This window comes from Grus americana, chromosome 1, assembly GCF_028858705.1.
Source record: "Grus americana isolate bGruAme1 chromosome 1, bGruAme1.mat, whole genome shotgun sequence".
Classification (NCBI taxonomy): domain Eukaryota; kingdom Metazoa; phylum Chordata; class Aves; order Gruiformes; family Gruidae; genus Grus; species Grus americana.
The window spans coordinates 160,075,589-160,096,504 of NC_072852.1; the positions used below are offsets into that span (position 1 = coordinate 160,075,589).

At 38.4% G+C, this 20,916-nt stretch overlaps 1 protein-coding gene across 4 annotated transcripts in view; it reads right to left on the reverse strand.

The window, feature by feature from the left end:
- Positions 1–20,916, reverse strand: part of PCCA (propionyl-CoA carboxylase subunit alpha) — a 299,061-nt gene that overhangs the window by 230,074 nt on the left and 48,071 nt on the right. For all 4 annotated transcript variants that reach the window (XM_054821090.1, XM_054821100.1, XM_054821117.1 and 1 more), the window contains exon 6: positions 20,839–20,892. In XM_054821090.1, the coding sequence (XP_054677065.1) occupies positions 20,839–20,892 (54 nt within the window). The remainder of the gene's footprint in view (positions 1–20,838; positions 20,893–20,916) is intronic.

Here is a 20,916-nt window from a genome sequence, read left to right on the forward strand (position 1 = left end):
GTTAAAAGAAAGATCTTTTCCTAGTTCCCAAACAGAGATTCCTTTTATCAGGTAAAAGGTGGGAGGGACCTGCTCCAAATTAGAGATTTTGACGAGCTTCAGAGCTATTGCTGAAAAACATTTCTGCATCGTCAGAACTCTTTCCCCAAGCCTCATCCTTAGGGCACTACTGCAATCTTCACTGAAACATGACTTAGAAAAAGTCTCGAATGGATGCAAAGTAAGCATGATGATATGGATGTAAAGGATCAGCTTGGCAAAGTAGTGTTAAAACAAGTAAGAATCACTACTTCTAGTAGGAAATACTTGGTTATTTTAAATACAGTGCCATGATGATCTCTCTATATTATCCTAATACAGGATTTCATTAACTGCTCAGAGGCAAGTTAAATTTATTCCTTCCCCATGCCAAAATTTCAGTCTGTGGATATTTTTGAACAAAAACACAACCTGAAGAGTGTATTTATTAGCCTCTGTGTAAAACTGACGCTCATCTCTTCAACAAATCAGAAATTCAAAACCAAATAATCAAAACTAAATGAATACTGACAATAGAGCTGGAGATACCAGCTATGCAAAAAAATGAGCTAATCCAGCAGAAGATGCTCACACACAGAAAACAGCTTATGAATTAGAGCTGGTGCTTAAGGAGGACTTTTTTTGGAAGAACAAAGTTCCTGGCTCCCAAGACTTTCAATACAGGAAAGAAATGCAAAAATAAGGAACTCATTAACTCATGTCTGGAATAAGTAAAGCTTTCACTCTGAATATAAATACATATCAAAAAATTCAAAAATATTATGCATAGGAAGGGGAAGTTCCAAAAAATAAAGAAGCCAGGACCAATATTGTCACTCTTTCCCAGTCAACTATACCCTCTAATTTTGACTACAGTCCAGATACCAGATCGCTAATCCTGTAGGATTTTATGAATTAATACCAAGAGCTTATCCTTTAAGAGACCAAAATAAAAGCTACATTAAGTAGTTTCTTAAGCTTATATTGAACCATAAATATTTGAAGTTAGAAAATTCTTGGCCTTTGTTGCTCACATTTTAAACAAGGTTTGTGCTGAAAAAATTACTATAAATAGAGTGCACAAGACTGTTCCCATGGGAGAAGCTTGACAGGTAACTTAGAAGACACACAAATGCCCATATCTTTGAATACTGTTTTGCCTGGCCACAAGGGCTGCTTGCTTTTCTCCATTTTCAAAAGAATGATGGGGGTTGAGATTTTTTTGTGGGTGCAGGGATTAAGGTTTCCCCATTTAGAGCCCCAGGCTTTCCCCCCCGCCATTTATTTTTAGCTTATTCCTTTTTATTTTCCTTGAGATGCTAACAGAATTGGAAGGAGGAGAAAAAAGCATAAACCACCTTTTCACTACACATGAGCACAATGGTGATTTAGTGAGCATAATTAGGTTCTTTGGATTCTGCTCCAATACAGATAAAGTCAACAACAGACATTAGTGATATTGTAATATAACTACATTTACTATACTCTGCAATATCTACCTTTACACACTTAAAAAAATGGAGTGTCATTTTAGTGTTGAACAGTCGAAAATGTGATTGATGTTAGAATCTAGTTGTTTCTATCTTTGCTCTTTCAAGAAAGTTTTTGTTCCAGGACTATATTTTCACTATTATTTACTCTTCAGCACTACCTCAGAAGACATGTATAGCAGTCTTTGCATAAAGAGCAAATGTCTTTGCTGCAGATGTACGAATGGTTCATACCAGAGTTTTTCCTGTTCACAAAATTAGAACTACATTCACTCCATAGATAAAGTTCTTCATCCAATGTATACTTCAACCAGTTTATGTAAGCATACATATTTTTATAGGTATTTTACATTTTCACTGTCTTATGATTCTTTCATTGGTACATTTATCACACCTTTTCATGAACAAGCTGAACACATTGGTGAAAGGACAGCTTCTGTTTTACTCACTCATATGGACCTCCAATTCCACAGTAAATCTGGAACCTATAGTTTTAATCTCTGAAGAAAAATTGATTTGATAATGCTTAATACATTAAATGTTTTTCTCTGTCTGAATACATATACCATTTGTACATATTATGATATACTTTTGTAATCCACAGAGGAGTATATGGATCTCCACACATACTTTCTAATAGCCAGTTTAAGTTTTAAAAACTGCATGGAGAATAAAACCCCTTAACCATTGTACAGAACCAATACTATTATCCAGCAAATACCAGTTGCCTTCGTAACGGGAAGTTACAGTATATAAACAGCTCAGAATATTTTTAATCACCATGACATTTGAGTTTCAAAATCCCCTGAAAATCACACTGGATCCTTGTTTTAAGAAATTGTCTCCACTATTGTCTATTACTAGGCAGATAATGTAGCTGAATGCTAAATTCCTTTAGAGTACGCAATTCAAAAAAGCCACAAGACATACAACTGCTTGATGCCTAACAGCATTTCCTTTCCTGCCTACCAAAGAAAATCTCAGTTATTTTCCATTCTTTAAAAAAAAAAAAAAAACAAACTGCTTAAAAGTCCACCTCACAGTCACCATCCCAAAGCTTTGTGACAATTTTAAGACTCAGGTTCAGGTTTTTGTAGTTTGCAATTGCACATCTGATCAATCTCAGTTTTGGCATAATTAACAAAGTTCCTGCAATAACTATGATACCTGTAGTTTAGACTGTAATCTTCAGAATATGGTCCAATGTGCATGTGAAACTTCACACTAAGACAGTAACAAAGGCCTAACTCCAGCTATCTTCTAATTTATGGGAATACAAGATCAAGACACAGGCCTTATAATCAAATAGGAGAGTAAGCAACCAAAGAAAACTCAAAAGTTAAATTTAACTTGTAATATTAATTTTACTTTACTCATTTTATCAATGGCATTCAACTATCACAGGAATACGGGTTACAAAGCTTTATCGATGCTGAAATCTAACCATTATTTAGCAAATCCTTTTTCCAAGTTCCATCTCCATTTCAACTCCCCTAACTTATCCCTGTAGTAACGTTTCCCTCCAAATATTTTAGGAAGGTTTGTCATTCCTAGAATGGAATCCAATCATCAGATCTTACCATATTCTAACAGAACAAGATACAAACACATTAAACTAGAAACTCTTTAAAAAGAGAATAACACTTCTATCATTTGAAAAAGCTCCATTTTCTTTCAGTACATTTTAGATACAGTTGCAATATCTGCATTTTTGTAGTATTATGTATCAAGACTGATGTGCCATTACACGACATTGAGAGTACCTGGCATTACAAATATTTCATTCATGGGTCACATTCAGTAGGAAACCATTCTTGCACTTTATGCAGACTTTATAGAAGTTAGCTGGACTGGAATCTTAATACACAGACAAGAATTCCCATCCCTCTTCAACTTTGCTGCTGCTGTTTTCCCTGGCTTTAAATTGTGGCCACAGATTTCCTAGTCTCCAGTTCTATGGACCATCAACTATGAAAATGGATTTGTGTATTTCTGCTAATCATATAGGAGTCAGAAACAGAAAAAAAACCAACTAGAAAACAGACTCATGGAGGAGAAGGAAGATAACATTTGGTTTTAACTGCCAGAGAAGAACGCCTGGTGTTGAAGTCCTCACAAACAATACTTCTTTCCACAGAAATGTGGCAGAACAATGCTAAATGATTCAAAGTGGTATAGACTTCAGTTCATGCATGAACATACTGCAGATACTTTATCCTTACTACTTCAATTTTAGGCTGCAGTGGAAAATTCAAAGAAAAATAATTCTGCAGTTTTCTGGCACCTGAAGCTAAAACAATAGCCTGCATTACAGCCAAAACATAAGCAAATGTGTAGTAACATGTCACTTCCATGGACACAATATCTATATTCTTTAAGCTGTCCCTTACAGATTTTTTTTGTGCTGTGAGGTATGCAGTGTGTCTAGTTTTTATTTTTTAGACAAAAGCAAAGATTTTAGTATTAAGTATTTGACATTAGAAGAACAGATATTGCACTTAACACGTTGTTATATTCGGGAGAAAAAGCCCTCACAAAAGCAAGAGACAAATCACCAGAAATAAGCAGAGCAAAAACACTCTGGGAAACCAAATACAAATTTATTTTCAAGAGAATCTTTAGCTTCTTGCCGTAGGAGCTGTTTGAACCTCCCAGCCCTTTAATTGTGGAGGCTACTTAAGAAATTCTATGTCAGTCAGGACCAACATTGAAATACAACTATAGTAGTCCACTTTCAAAATTCTTGAAAACCCATTTAAGGATATCGGTAGGGGGTAAATTAAAGCTGTATGCATTAGGAAGCTAATAATTTGAAAAATGTACAGGGGCAATGAACCCTGAAGTTATCAAGCACTGAAATGACGAGGAAAGTGTTTTGTATAGTTGGAAGTAACTAAATACAAAAAAGCTGTTGTAAAAAATACACAGCTATGATCTACTACACAAGCTAGTGTAATACTAACATCTGAAGTATAACAAAATCTTGTAGATAAAACATTAATCTGTTATCATACACACTTTTTTGGTATAGGTATAGCAGAGAGGCAGCGCCAGCCTGTAAGATACCAGAACTCAGTGCCTTTTAGCCATTCTTCATAAACACTGTCACTTAAATATACTTTCGTCAAATTCTAAACCTCGTTGGACTCAAGCCTTCCACTCCAAGCATTTCTTGCACAAGAATTTCTCTAAGCATCTGCAAAAGGCTAGAACTCTCAGTGAACAAAATTAAGAGAAAGAATAGCTTGAATACTGTAATTGTTCAAGTGAGGTGAACAGAAGTTTCATATAGAATCTGGAGGACTTAAATCAACAACTCAAACCCGAATGGAAGCCATGCTGTATCGTGCTTAATATCTCATAAATAATGCCTTTACCATTCTCATGAAAAGTTACCCATATTTCAGATCATAAGCCACTGAAAAACCTCAATTTGCACAACCTTCAAGGGAATTTTGGAGAGTCTAGCTGTCAAGTACTACAAAAACTCATTTACAACCGGAGCACGCTCCACCCACTGGACACAGGATCCAAACAGGTCTATCTGAAATTGCTCCTTGCAGTTAGAAATAACTGAAAATAAGGCCACTTACCTCCTGAACTTCCTATGCTTTTTAGATGAAAAAGCCAAGACATTCTTTAAGATCAAAAGACAAGAAAGGAGAAGAACATGCAAGGAAGCAGCAGAACATGAGCTGAGCAGGAAGGGATAAAGAGCAGCAAGAAGTTTTGAGAAGAAACGCATTAACATGTATAAAACTTACAAATACATTAGAAATTAACAAAGTTTTCCAGCTAAATTAAATATACATGTGCCCAATGCAAGGCTTGAATATTGTCTGAAGCCAAATGCTGAAGAGTGAACACAAAGAAATAACTGAGCCTGAGTAAGGCAAGAGTCCCATGGAAACAACTAAGCAACTACGTAATGCAAAACTGTGTCAATGCCTACGCATGCAAGACCCAAAGGAAAGCAATCTTCATTTGGGCATTTCTATACTTTCAGTAACCTGCTTTTAAAAAGCCTGATTTTTTTTTATCATGCTAGCTTTGAAATTAATACCATAAAATTAAGCGCAGCTCACCAGCAAGATGCCTTGCCCAAAAATCTGGGCAAGGAACTTATTCTTTCTAAATTCCAGCCAGAGTAAATTAAGCTGAACTTCTCTGAATGGGATAGGTGGAAGCACCACTCTGTAGCACACCTGTTGCCTGCCTTTGAAAAGCAAATTTACACACTGGATTCCTGAGTAGCCCTATTGTGCCAAGAAATATGTTCCACGTATACAGACATACATATACTTTCAGATTATGTACGTGCAAAAGCTCACACAGTATTTGGGTAGCCCACTACAAAGATAGTCATTTGCCAAAAGAGTTCACACTTGCATAATATTGCTGCTATGGGAATTATTTATCTAGATTATTAAAACAGAATCCATGAATAAAAGTGACAGTCTTACAAAATTAACGTGTTTCAGTTGGGCACCACCTTAAAACATGTTCTTTCTGCAAGAGGAATAAAAATATGCACTGAAATAAGAGATTGCAGTATCCCTTACAGATTTTATTCTCTGGCTTCCTAGAAGATGCAGAAACTCACGTATACTTACTGTCTTCCTTAGACTAAAAGTTTTTTAATCAAGTTTTGAGACACAAAAATTAATATCTGAAGTACCACATGTCACAATACTTATTACTTAAGTTGAGTAGCTTGAGAAGTATCCTTTGAACATTGCAGTAAGGGCTGCACCAGTCTTGAATTCACTAGATGCTGGCTACCAAAATCTCCTTGAAGACAGATATGGTTACAGACTACACCAATTTGGCTGACAAGAGCCTGCATCTCACTCCATAAAAAGCCAATTCAAAATCTAGACTAAGAACAAACAACTCCCTCCCCAAAAAACCCAAATCAACCAACCTGTAGGAACATCTTTCACATTTTGAGCTCAGATCCTGTTCCAAAGATCAAAGAAGCATGAATCTACTTCAGAGCTACCTTTGGTACAGGAACAGTTTTGCCCTAGCATTCACAGTTATAAGCCATCCCTACCCAGATCATGCATGGGTAGCTACAAACCACAACTCCTGCTCAACCAAGAAAAGGATCAAAGCACCAAAAAGCCACAAGATCCAGAAAGCAAACAGTTCACCTGCCTGTAAGAATACAACTACATACAGTAGACAGTGCCTTAGAGTACAACTTAATCTTACTCAAATGACAAGGACGATGGCACACAATACAGCCACCATTTGGTTAGTTCACCATCAGAACCAGATTCATGCAGGCAGCAGGAGGTCAGAGCTAGAGGACCTACTTCAGTAGAGACTAAGCCCCCATAAATCTGCAAGAGGGAATCTTAACTGAGAGCACTCTTCACACCTTCCCTATTTGATCCATTCAGAACCACAGTCGAAAACTAAGATGTTGAAGCTACAAATATTTTATGACAGTCACCACAAAAAAAAAAGAAACCAAAACCATTCTAAGTTTAAAGTGTAAATACTCTTCCTGCTCTTGCGCAAAGATCCAGTCAGGCATCCTTTTGACCGATTTTTTTTCTTGCTGGTCTCAATGCCTCTTTTCCATGCTTAACTGTGAGTATCTCCAGTTTTTTGAGAGAGTAAAAAACATGCAAGTGTCCTAACCACAAGGCAAAGTATCTCACACAATTTTATCCAGAAAAAAAAGCTTTTTTCTCCCTAGGTTTATTACAAGCCATGAAAAATGTCTTGTCTCAATCAAAAACTGTCTTTCCAGCAACATCTATAGATATGTTGCTACCTGTTAGCTCAAACTACTAGTTGTTGTTGTCTAGTCAGCCTCAATCAACTGAGGTTCTGAATTAGCACTTCAGATTCCTTCTGCGTGTTAGCACAGTGCTAAAGGCATCGCTCTTCCCAGACAATTCAAGTAGCAGCTATTTTGCAAATTAACAATAGCAATTCCAAATTTGACCAATGCAGCTATGAAAATATTTCTAGCATGTGAAAAATATTCAAATTACTCTACTTTCTGCAAACATTCTCATTTAAATATATGCACCTAATGTTCAGATAGGCTAATAAAAGGGTTCACAAGTTCTTACACAATGAACTGGCAGGTTTTATTCACAAGAATGTTCTGGAATATCTTTTGCTGGTTTTTCCCCCCATTCTAAATGTTTAATGCATTCCCCATCCCCAAACTGTATAATAAGTAGCTTGAATATAAACAGCGTTCACAATACCTTAGAGAGAGAGTGGGAAAGAGTAAGCACCAATGCTCTTTTGCTAGAGTTCTGAAGAACATGTCAGTATGATCTTAACAGGCATCTGGAGTAAAAATGCTTTAGTTGTCCGTGTACATATGTAAATTTAGCAATACCTATCCTTTCGAACAGAAAATATATGCAGGACTCTACAAAGGAAAGCGCAATTTCACAGTATAAGTTTCCACATAGTGCTCTGGAAATAGTCAGAGCAGCTTGGAAAATAGCAAGAATATCATTCAATCAAGAATACATTTAGTTAATCATATGGGTTTATTAACAAACTAAGTTGTTGTCACACGAAAGCATCAATTTTCCCCCAAAAGCTAGCAACCTTTGTCTTGCATCTCAGTTGCCAATCACAATGCTACTGCATCCCAACTCTCATATATTTGCCATTACAGCAGTGAACCACACACCTCTTCAAGCCAAGCCAATATCAGATGAGGCAAAGAAAAAAGGGCAAGAGCAAATAGTCAGAGGTCCCTGCCATTACAATCTGATAGCAGGAAACTGTACAGCCCATGAGATCATTTGTTTCTAGGACTTATTGCATAAGTATTACTTTCCTGTGCCATCCTTGAATGAGCAAGTAACCTGACTGGGATGTCTAACATACCACATTCTCATATTAAGAGAAGGCCTGCCAAGAGAGGAATTTCAAGGAAAAAGACTATAAAGGTACTTACAAAGAGAAGGGTTTGATGGTAAAACCTACCTGAAGTAACCTTTCTAGTCACCATCTCTGCATTTTCCTGCTGCTCCATGCATTACTAATCAGTGACCCACTGGAAACTTCGGCACCCATTGAAAAGCCTGGCAGGGTATTTGGCTCTCAATTCTTCTACTCAGTTTATTCCCAACACAAGTATATTCATCAGGCTTAGAAACAACTCTTGAACAAGGGCAGCCACTCAGCAATGAAATGTAAATTACTGACATGTGCTAAAACCTGGACTTGCCACTGCTAATGAGCACATTAAAGGAAAAAGCTCACTAGATATTACTGCAACCTTTTCACTTAACCCTGTGTGTACTGAAAGCCATAATTTAGTATCAATTAGAAAACCCATCTCTAAACAGAGAGACACTGTTCAGCAGGTGTACAATTCCTACACAATCTGATGTAAAAATTATAGATGATGGAGAAAAAGATGAACAAATGTGTGAAATGCCCAATCAGGAGTATGTGCACATTGACAGCAGTGTTATTTTTAATTTAGATTTCATGAAACTGTCCAAGAGGTCAGTAAAAAAAAATCATACACACATCCTGCCATACATAAATGGCTAAGTTTACAAAATTAATGGTGTCAAATCTTAGGTGATCAAATAAAACATGATTTGCTATCAACAAGCCCCAAGTTAGGAAGCCAACTTGTAGCAACTTTTCCCTTCCTATTATGCTCACAGGGGGTGCAGACCCTGAGAAAAATCTTCTCGAAACAGTAGTGGCTTGCAGAGTCAGGGAAAACAGTACGTTTGGCTCAATAGCATCTGCACAACAAAAGCCCCACCAAATATACGGTCACTCCAAGTTTCAAAGCTTTTAATAATTCAGACTAGCAATGTTGCAAGAAGCAACTGTAAACTTACATGCTGGAGGAGGAGGAGGAGAGACAATGTTTAGTAAAAACCATTCCCCCCACTCCCTCTTAATTTTGGAGGATGAAGGAAATTATATAAGGATTATTTGGTTAAGTTCTTGAAATGCTTTCATTACGTAACATTTTTGATAAGCATATAAGCAGACGGCACACAGAACTGATTTTCAAAATCTAAATTAGGTACCTAAATCCCTCTCAGTAAGCTTTCTATCAAATATTAATTCAGCTATAAACAGGTTAAAAGGTTGTCAACTTCACTTGCCTTTTTTCCCCCCTCTTACTCCCAAGGTACCATCCCTTTGAGTTTGCCTCCATTTTGAGACAGGTAAAACCTCAACGTGATTCAGCCAGAATCATCTTTATTAGCTTAAAGACTTTAACGGGGAGAGGGATGTGTTTAAACAAAGATAATTTTAACAGAACAGGGGTACAAAATGACCACACTTACAGTCATTCCAGCACATCCAAGGAGGGCAATAACTCCTCGTGGGAGCAGACAGCACCAAGCCACTGGGAGCAGGAATCTTCTTTTCAGCCAGCTTGGTCACAGAACAGCAGTCTGACCACAGACTACTAATCTGATCTTCAGAAGCTGAACACATGGGTTGGCATTCAGGGAGCAAGCAAGAAGCAGATGCTAGGTTCTACACAAAACATCACCTAACTTTAGGGAAATAATTTTTACTATTTGTATTAATTCAAAATTTCATTGTTGAAGACAATCCAACTGCCAAGTATTTTAACTATTTTCCCCAAAAACACATGCGTAGCAACTCTAGCAGAAATTGTTCAGTCAGCTCAGTGCTCTTAAGTTATCAGTGTTATTGATCACTATCATTCACTCTGAAATAGAAATGAAACATGCTGTGCAAATAGACAAAGCTTATTTGTAAGCCAACCTTCAAACAGAATTAAAGATAAAATGAAAAGGCAAATGCATTCATAATAGTGAGTAGGAAGTCTTTTAAAGTTCCAGGGAATTATTTAAAAGATTTGCAAAATAAACCACTAAACATATTAGGCAGCTGCAAATAATCTATTAAATTCTTACTCTTACCAGTGGGGTGGTCATTCCTATTGCACTGGCTAAAGGCTTTCATTAACAAAAACTGATAAACCAGGTAAGTTACTGTCAAATAGTGCTTATATTGGTGTGTGTGTGTTGTATAGATTTTTGTTTGTTTGAGCACATCTCCTATGAGGAACAGCTGAGAGAGCTGGGACTGTTCAGCCTGGAGAAGAGAAGGCTCAGGAAGGATCTCATCAATGTACATGAATACCTGAAGGAAGGGTGCAAAGAGGATGGAGCCAGGCTCTGCTCAGTGGTGCCCAGTGACAGGACCAGAGGCAATGGGCACAACTGAAACACTGGAGGTTCCCTCTGAACATCAGGAAACACTTTTTCACTGCCAGGGTAACCAAGCACTGGCACAGGTTGCCCAAGGAGGTTGTGGAGCCTCCATCCTTGGAGATACTCAAAAGCCACCTGGACACAGCCCTGGACAACCAGCTCTGGGTGGCCCTGCTTGAACAGGAGGGTTGGACAAGGTGACCTCCAGAGGTCCCTTCCAACCTCAACCATTCTGTGAAATAAAGATTGTATTTGATACCTGAAGCAGAAACAAGGTCTGAATTACGCATTCTACAACCATACGGTACAAATACACAACCAGCCTGAAGATATCATAACAAAGTAGCAGATATTAACTGAATGACTAAGTTATCAAGTGACATTAAACAGTTTAAATACTGTGAGACCTTATTTAACTCACACACCTGAATATAGCTTGCCCTGTATCCTTTACAGCTTCCACTGCTGCTGTAACTGGTGGATCTAGGCAACAGTAAGAAATAAAATTGAATTTTTCCTATGTTTCAATGCACTTTCAGTAACCAACCATGTCTGGCATATTAACAGCAATCCCCTCAACGTGTAGGGGTAACCTGAACAGTTCTCAGAGTCCACAGAAACAATGACCCCAGAGAGGCTAGATAACCACCTCCTGCCCAGGGAGCAACTTTGAAACAAGTGAATCCACACGTGAATCATGAGGTATACTGAACACACAAGTAAGGTTAAGTCTTGTTGCTGTGGAAACTATTCAGAATATTTGAGCACTTTACATTATGGCAGCAATATAACATACTGTACAGGTATTAAATACCTATTGAGAACAGTTTTAATCAAGACAGATATAACATTATAAAAGGAACCAAACAGCAGCATAAAATAAACCCTAATTTTATATAACTTGATCTTAAAGTTCTAATAATTCAACATGATCTTATGTACTAACTTCAAAAAAATACTTCCTGAAATAAGATTACAGTCAAAATATACACTGTGAAAAACAAAGCCAAACACCCACACATACACACCCACCCACACCCCCACACACATTCCCCCCCCCCAAAAAAAAAGTCTGCCAGCCCAGGATAATAGGTCATCTTTAGAAGCATATTAATCAAAAGCCTTTCAAGCTAACATCTTTTTCCACATCTAACACAGATATCACTCAAATGCCTTTGGAAGAGTTGCCAGTCATGATCCTCCCTTCATGAAGCTCATTACTGGTCTCAGTAGATCTATTAGCAGTCAGGTATCAGAATCTGATCTAAAAGTGTCAGAAAGTATGAGACATTCCTCCCCTGAAACTCAAACCAGAAAAGCCAACTAAAGAAGGGTGTGAATTAAGAATGAAGACTCAGCAGAGCACCTTCATTCTTAGAGTCACTAAAACAGAGGAAGACACATAGTATCACTTATTACAGCATAAGCATAATGAAGCTAAACATACTTCTGCAAGTAGAGAAACTTTTCCCCCTTCCCTCAAAAGTAATTACCTCCCAGCCACTGGATAAAAAACACTTAGTACGTTCATATCCCCCCTCATGTAACACATCACTATGAATAACAAAAGCCCTTGTGTATGAAAATAAAGTATGCTGTAAGACAACATCTTTCTGGCCTAGTAAAGAGTAACTTCAGTAGACAGATTTTGGTTCATAACTTGCTGCAATTCATTTTCAACTATACAACAGAACAGAGGTTAAAGTAGTCAGAATGGAGAAAGAGAAAATTGTTTCATCACACACATCATTGCTTCAATATATTTCAACTCTGTTGTAGTACACAAAAAAAATCCATCCTACCACTCAGTTGCATTCATCTTTAAAATCAGAATTAATTTTCTTGATGTGCATATGAAGGATTCCTGTAAGCCTGGAAATAAGTATTGTTGCAGTGACAATGCATGTCAAGAAATAATCATTTTTACAAATCAGGATTCCACAAATTCATTCATCACAGAATGATACACCCTAATAAGCATGCCACAGTGCTGCTCTTGAAAGGTATCCTAGTTTCAGCAGGGATAGAGTTAATTTTCTTCTTAGCAGGAGAAAGTAGAAGGTAGTACTGTGGTTTGGATTTAGGATGAGAATAATATTCCTAACACACTGAAATTTTAGTTGTTGTCAAGAAGTCAGGGACTTTTCAGCTTCTCACACTGCCCTGCCAATGAGAAGGTGGGGAGCGCCCAAGAAGCTGGGAGGGGGCACAGCCAGGGCAGCTGACCCAGACTGGTCAAAGGGATGTTCTATACCATATGTTCATCACTTACAGAATCCTAGAATGGTAGGTAGGGGTTGGAAGTGACCTCTGGAGATCATCTAGTCCAACACCCCTGTAAAGCAGGATCACCCAGAGCAGGTTGCACAGGATTGCATCCAGGCAGGTTTTGAATATCTCCAGAGAAGGAGACTCCACAACCTCTCTGGGCAGCCTGTTCCAGTGCTCGGTCACCCTCACAGTAAAGATGTTCTCACGTTCAGACGGAACTTCCTGTGTTCCAGTTTGTGCCCGTTGCCCCCTGTCCTGTCACTGTGCACTATTGAGAAGAGTCCCCATCCTCTTGACACCCGTGCTTTAGATATTCATAAGCATTGATGAGATCCCCTCTCAGTCTTCTCTTCTCCAGGCTAAACAGACCCAGCTCTCTCAAACATTTGTCTTATGAGGAAAGGCTAAGCCTCCTAATCATCTTTGTAGCCCTCCACTGGACTCTTTCCAGTAGTTCCTTGCCTTTCTTGAACTGGGTAGCCCAGAACTGGACACAGCACTCCAGGTGTGGCCTCACCAGGGCAGAGCAGAAGAGGAGGATAACCTCCCTTGACCTGCTGGCCACACTCTTCTGAATGCACCCCAGGATACCATTGGCCTTCTTGGCCACAAGGGCACATTGCTGGCTCATGGAGAGCTGCTTGTCCACCAGGACTCCCAGGTCCTTCACTGCAGAGCTGCCTCCCAGCAGGTCAACCACTAGCCTGTACTGGTGTCTGGGGTTGTTCCTCCCTAGATGCAGGACCCCACACAACTTGCCTGTACTGAATTTCACTTGGTTCCTCTCTGCCCAATTCTCTAGCCTTTCCAGATCACTTGGTTTTATCACTATTAATAGGACAGACAAGGAAGATAATAACAATAAACTGTCTTTATCTCAACCCATGAGTTTTACTTTTTTGGGGGTTCATTTTCTATTCTCTTCCCCATCCCACTGAGGGGGGTGGTGGGTGGTAGTGGTGGTATGTGTGAGAGCAAACAGCTGTGTAGTTTTAGCTGCTGACCAGGTTAAATCACAATAAAAGGCATCTCATGAGAAATATTAAGACTTATGATAGTCCAGATAGGCAAAAATCACTCTAACATATTCTTTAATCACATGCACAGCATTAAACCATTCCAGAAGTCATACAACCCACAGTTCATCCACTGAGATTCTCAAGTTGCCGGACATTACTATTTAAATCAAGCGATTTTGTGTTTGTATTTTATCTAAGAACAGTTGAACATGTTAAAGCTTTCAACTTAAGCCACTTCAAGAAAGTATGTAGCTTTAAGAAAACACAAGTTAAAAATAAGAGCTTACTCCAAGTGAAAAACAAATACAAATAGGTCAAGACCATCATGTCAGAGGACGTTGCCTAATCAGGAGATCAAGAAAAAAACCACTAAGATTATGGAGTTTAGGCAAAAGGCTCAGAAGGAAAGCATTTTGTCACAATTCACACAAATCTGCAAAACACCACCCTGCATCTTTAAATACATGCATATAGGTTATACACATGCATATCCACAAGACCTGGGGATATGCACCCTGACTTTTTGTTGTTTGTTTTGGGTTTTTTAAGTTTAGATATAAGCCTGCACTTGAAAAAGAGTACTCTAGCCATATACAGTATTTGCTCAAGATCAAGAATTGGAAGTTGCAATAGAGTAGAAGAGAGTTCTGCAGCACAGGCAATCTTAAACAGGACACTGGTGACAACATAAGCCATCATATGCTTTTAGCAAAGGTCTATGAAGTTTTCTACAGTAAAGGAGTAATACAGCCTTCCTACTTTCACACTAGGAAGTGTCTAAGCAGATGGTTCAGATGACTCAATTTCTTTTTTTCTAGCTCACATGTGAAGACTAGTAATGTCTGACAAATACTGCCCAAGATTTAACATGTGCACTATTTGTCCCTCCCATGGATTTCATACAACCTAGTACTGCAGATGATTTTGATTTTTTTATAGAAAAGAGTTTAATTGGGATTAAACACAAGTAACATTCTGAAGCATTCTGCCTCAGAACAGTACGTAGCCACCCACTGGGTACTACAGGCTCATATGCAGCGCTCTGAGGGGTAACTTGGTGGCCTGTTCCCCTAGACAAGTTCATTCCCCAACCTTTGTCTCCAGTTTCCATCAGACAAAGCACCTTAAGCCACCACAGGCAGTGGTGGCAGGCACTTGGCCACTTTGGTAGGCTATGACATACTAGGCACTGCAGGACAGTAAGAAACCCACATTAACAGCTCTGCTCCACTCCTTGAAGGATATAATCTCTGCTGTAAGCAGCTTCTTGACACCAAGCTTCCAAAGCTGCCTTTTTTTCAACCACCACTTAAGCATCTGTGCTTTCCAAACTGCAAACCAGTCACCTGAATTGCCAGGTAGGAAGCCTATGCATGTGGGAACAGCACGGGAATCATGCCAAACGCTTCTCAAAAATGTAAGCTCCACTGAATCGTGATAAAGGAACTTCACAATCTGCTTACAAATACCAAAGCCATGCACAGCAATTGGAAGGGAACACTGCTGCCATTAAGAGTTTACATCTTAAAAGGTGACAATCCCATAATAGGCTGTATGTAGGGCTATGGATCCACCTGCACAGAGTTCTTCGCAGGTCAGACATGCGTCCCCTTACAGAGGATGACATGTGTTGTTCTTTGTTTTACCTTTTCATTCGCAAACTTACAGCCATTTACAAACATGTGATCAACCATTTCCATATACATTGTTTGCCCATTTATTTCAGACAATACATTGTTGGGTTTCTTTTAATTCCACCAAGAATGTTAATCTAGCTTCAAAGGTAAAGAGAAACAGTGCTGGCAGCTTTGTTCTCCCCTTAGTCATGCCAAACAGTAGTTGCTAAAAGGGCACAAAAGCTGTATAAAAACAGGTTCCACTAGGAACTCCAAAGAAGTCCATATCTTATTCCAAAATTGAATCCTTTTGTCCCACCGTGTTTATGGCTTCTATTGCAAGAAGGGGATTTTGGCAGAGGGTAGGTTTTTTTGTGTCAAGAAACAAGGTGTCAGGATAGTATTGTCAAGCCTGCATTCAAAAGAAAAATATTCCAGATTAAAGTTTGCATTTGTAACCTTAATTCTTATCATTCTGAGATTATTTTATGCACAAATTCCATAGGTTTCTTGGGGAAAATACACCACAATGCACCATCTATGAAAGTAGGAACTCTATCATACACATATGTACAAGAGACCAAAATACACTGAAGATTAAATCCTGCAAACTGGTATTTTTCACATCAGACTTTGCAAAGGAATAGTATTCATTTAGCTGATTTTTTTTTTTTAAACAGTAGCTTCCCAAGGGACTTTTGTGGCAGAGGGGGAAGAGGAAGTGCATTTATGTTTTTCTTTTAATTAAAAACTGATCCCATTATGAACAACCGCAACATCAAGTCACCATACATCAAGGTTTAAGCTTCTAATCGTTAACAGGGAGCAAGAAGATACATAACCTCACCTACAGGAGTTAAGACTCCTACTTGCTGCTAACATCACCTAAAGTACAAGAAGCAGCGATGACTCTGGAAGAATGACTGTGCAACCCAGTCGCACACTTGCTTTCTCTCACTCTTTTCTCACACATTCCCTTCTTCACCCAGGTAAGAAAAGGAAGAAGTAAGGAGTCACTGGGACCACAGGCCAATCTCAAAGTATTCCACATGTGAAGAGAACTGACTCAGCACTCTCACCCCCCATCACAACAGCTGCCCTGCAGGTTTGCAAGCAAGGAAAGGAAAATGGCAATTTCAGAAGAGTATATCTTTAGTCAACAGGCCAACCAAAAGGCTCATCTGAGTCTCAGGACTTTCTCCTTGCCAAATTTCAAAGACCTGCTGCAGACAATAGAGATGAGAGCTTCTCAGAAAGGGTCTACGTTAATTTTATGTCAAGGGAAATATTAAGCAAGCTAAACTAAATCCAGAAGTCACTAGTAAATTCTTCTAAAACACGAAGGAACAAATTGTTCTTGCAGCTCTGCATAGCATCTGCGAAAGATATTAGCAATTTTTTTTTCCCAATGTGGCAATAGATTTTTAAACGCCCCTTTAGATTTATGTTAATACTGAATATGAGGGAATTATTCCTTGAAGGAAGCAAACTGCTTATGTGCAAATATATTTGCATGCATAAACTACAAGTAACAACTTCTGCACAGAATTTTACAACTTCAATGTACAGATCATTTTAATAAAGCACTGCAAGAGTTCCAAGTTGGATAGCTCAAATTTCTCAATTAAAATTAGAATGCAAAGTAAGACTCTAAGGAACTACATTCACTTGCACAAATCCGTGTTTTGTTATTCTAGCTAATAACTAATGTTATCAACATTATCTTAAAAGTTTTACAAGAGATTTCATATTAAAATATAAATCTTTAATAAATTGATCTTAGGGGTTAGGAAATCTTTGACAGACTCACTTATATCAAGTGCCATGGGCCCCTTTTCTGTCAGCCATCAACAGCAACCACAATAGATACACATGAAGAGGGGACTGAATTCACCAACTTTTTTTACTGGATTATAACAAACAACATGCCAGATATTCACCCACTGATTGCTTTTTGGAAATTTTGTTTTGGAAACAACAGATCATTTACTTATGTTCTCCCCCATTCTGAGAGAACAAAATTAAGTTTCTACAGAAGAAAAAAATAAAGACTAGTAATTTTCAATACCCTAAATGTATCCACAAATTCTTCACAAGGACTGTCTATAGCTGTGTGCTATTCCACGAATCATTAGGCAGTCATGAACAAAAAGACATGCTTTTGTTCAAATCACGCACAGCGGGATTACATGTGAACAGACCCTCCATGTGCTAATTGAAGACAAAGCTTTGCTTTCAGCTCATTACTGCTCTTACAGACACACTGGCAAGTTTAGAAAGTTTAGTGTATTTCTCAGTTTCTGAATCTAGGTTGTTCTAGAAGTACAGATAGATGCACACCAGGAAATAAGCTCAGGTTTCACAAGTTTCATCACTACTTTTACCTCAAAATAACAAAATAGTTTACATGCAAAGAAAGGGATAGGGAGAAAGAAAACAGAACAAAAACATATCTTTAGCAACTTCACAGTTTTGTAACATTTGTTACAAGTTTTAATAAAGAAAGAAACAGCAGGCAAGTTTTCCTCCTAAATATATTAATCAGGGTGTCTTAAAAAAAAAGCAGCCCTCTGATAAAAAGACAGATCATTTCGCCAATTCTCAGTGTGGGTTTGATATTCTCGAGCCACTGACATTAATGGAAGCATGTTTATGTCTTAATTGAAACTTTAAATAGTGCATTTCAGAAAGCAAAGCAGAACCACCTTGTTTTATTGTGCTGGTTTTGGCTGGAATAGAGTTAACTGTTTTCATAGTAACTAGTACAGGGCGATGTTTTGGATTCATGTTGAAAAGAGTGTTGATAACACAGGGATGTTTTCGTTACTGCTGAGCAGTGCTTACACAGAGCCAAGGCCTTCTCTGCTCCTCACACCACCCCACCAGCGAGGAAGCTGGGGGTGCACAAGGAGTTGGGAGGGGACACAGCCAGGACAGCTGACCCCAACTGACCAAAGGGATATTCCATACCTTATGACGTCATGCTCAGCATATAAGGGGCTAGGGAAAGAAGGAAAGGGGCAATGTTCGGAATGACGGCATTCGTCTTCTCAAGTACCTGTTACGCATGACAGAGCCCTGCTTTCGTGGAGATAGCTGAACACCTGCCTGCCCACGGGAACTGGTGAATGAATTCCCTGTCTTGCTCTGCTTGCACACGCAGCTTTTGCTTTACCTATTAAACTGTCTTTATCTCAACCCACGGGTTTTCTCACTTTTACTCTTCTGATTCTCTCCCCATCCCACCAGGGAGGGGTGAGCAAGTGGCTCTGTGGAGCTTGGTTGCCAGCTGGGGTTAAACCACGACATTTATTATATTTTATGAGAACAGAACACACTGGGTTTCTGAAACATAATTAAATCTATTTTGAGACTGGAGCACCAACCCAAACTTGAACATGTTTCTAGTCACCACATTATTTCAGGAATTCACTGTTCCAAGGATCCGAGTGAAAAAATGAGAAATAGGGAGAGGGGATCTACAGAAATGCTTGTACTTCCTTTATTTCTGCTTAATCCTGCCAAAAAATGTGTTCCAGATTGTCATGTCACCAATATTGTAATTTACATCACCAAATAACCACCAGATTACTAGGAAATGTGCCCAGTTTAGAGTAATAACTATCAAATTTCAAACTTTGGCAGCAAAACATACAGCAAAATAGCATGAGCAAGCACTTCTGTTTCATTTATTTATTTATTATTAAAAACAGGAACTGCCAACTAAAGCCAGTTATCCTGCTGGTCCAATCTAATGGGAACACAGTTTGTTCTAAATTAACCCAGGAATCTTCCCTCTTAAAAAAGGACTCTGTACATGAAGCAGAACAGTGATAAAATAAAGCTGCTAAACTGCATGAAAATAACATGTAAGAGATTACCCCAGATTTGGTAAATCCTGGCAAATGCCAAGTATTTAGAATTCCTTTCAACTTTAACATCACCACCACTCAGCAACCAGCAGGATGCATTCAGCATCACACAGAACCTGCACTTGTTTTTATTTAAGGGCTTTTAAAAAAAGCACTGCAACTGAAAAGTATAAAAATTTGAGATTTCATTCCCAAATAATCTCCTTGATGAGCAAGTGGTATTCTCTAACACCAAATAACCAACTAAATAAAGGTGTATACTAAAATTAGAACTCAAGCCAAAAGGGACACAGTCAAGGAAGAGATGTGGAAACAAGAGCTATTCCACAAATGCTAAGAACAAGAGAGCTATCATTTTACAGAATCACATTACTCATCTGTGGTTTTACCCTGAATCAAATAGGTGCAAATTACTTTAAAAGCCAGCAACAAATTTATCTTACTGCCTGTAAAACAAGATGTTTTTTCAGCTATATGGTTGATTTACTCCACAACAAAGTTGGTAGCTGCAACAGCTTTTTACTGGAAATTTCCATGTAACATGTGCTTGTGCTATTGTCTGTCGGTTTCGCTGAGAATAAGGACATGATCTGCAGCCACTACACATACAGCACCCATTTAGGACTTTGCTCAAACATTCTGTGTGTAACTTTCTCCTAGCACTGCTTAAGTTTATAAGCAGCTGCATGACAGTTTTTGAAAAATAATAAAATCAGTAAAAAGGCCATATATAATTTTCTGTGATATACAAAAACCCCACTGAAGTAAAAAGGTTGTGAACAATAATTTTTATAAATTCAGACATAAAGTGAAAACAGCACCCTCTTGACTCTCTTTGGTCCTTTTGGAGAATGCAGCTCCATGATACACGACCTCCAGCAGAGAAGCCAGTTTTTAAACAGCTTTCTGTTCCCATCCTGAAAGTGCAGTTCAGTACCTTCTCAGGGCTGCTGATACAGCTGTTCACCAGCTGTGCCATGAATCACCAAAATGATCACTTAAAAACAGATACTTTTAACCTGGATCATTTCAGTGACCCAATTTTACAGAGCAGTCTCATAAACAGTACAGGCACAAGTGAAAATGCCAAAAGGTTCTTATATCCTTGGTAAAGCTCTTACAAACAGCCACCTCCCTTTTTCCCAAAAGAAAACACAGGCTGCAATTACACACTCAAAAATGCAAGAAATCTGTGTGCTTTCTGTGCATGTGGAAGTTCCCTATCTTTAGGTATTTTTTAGATCTGCCTTGACCTTGTATCTTGATTCCTCAAAATACCTTAGAATGACTATATGCCACCTAGTGCATCATTCACAGCCAAGCAAATAGAAATAACTTACCAAACGTCTAGCAAATTCTTTATTTTCTGAAAGAAATCCATATCCTGGGTGTACCTTGAAAAAAAAATTCAAGCTGAT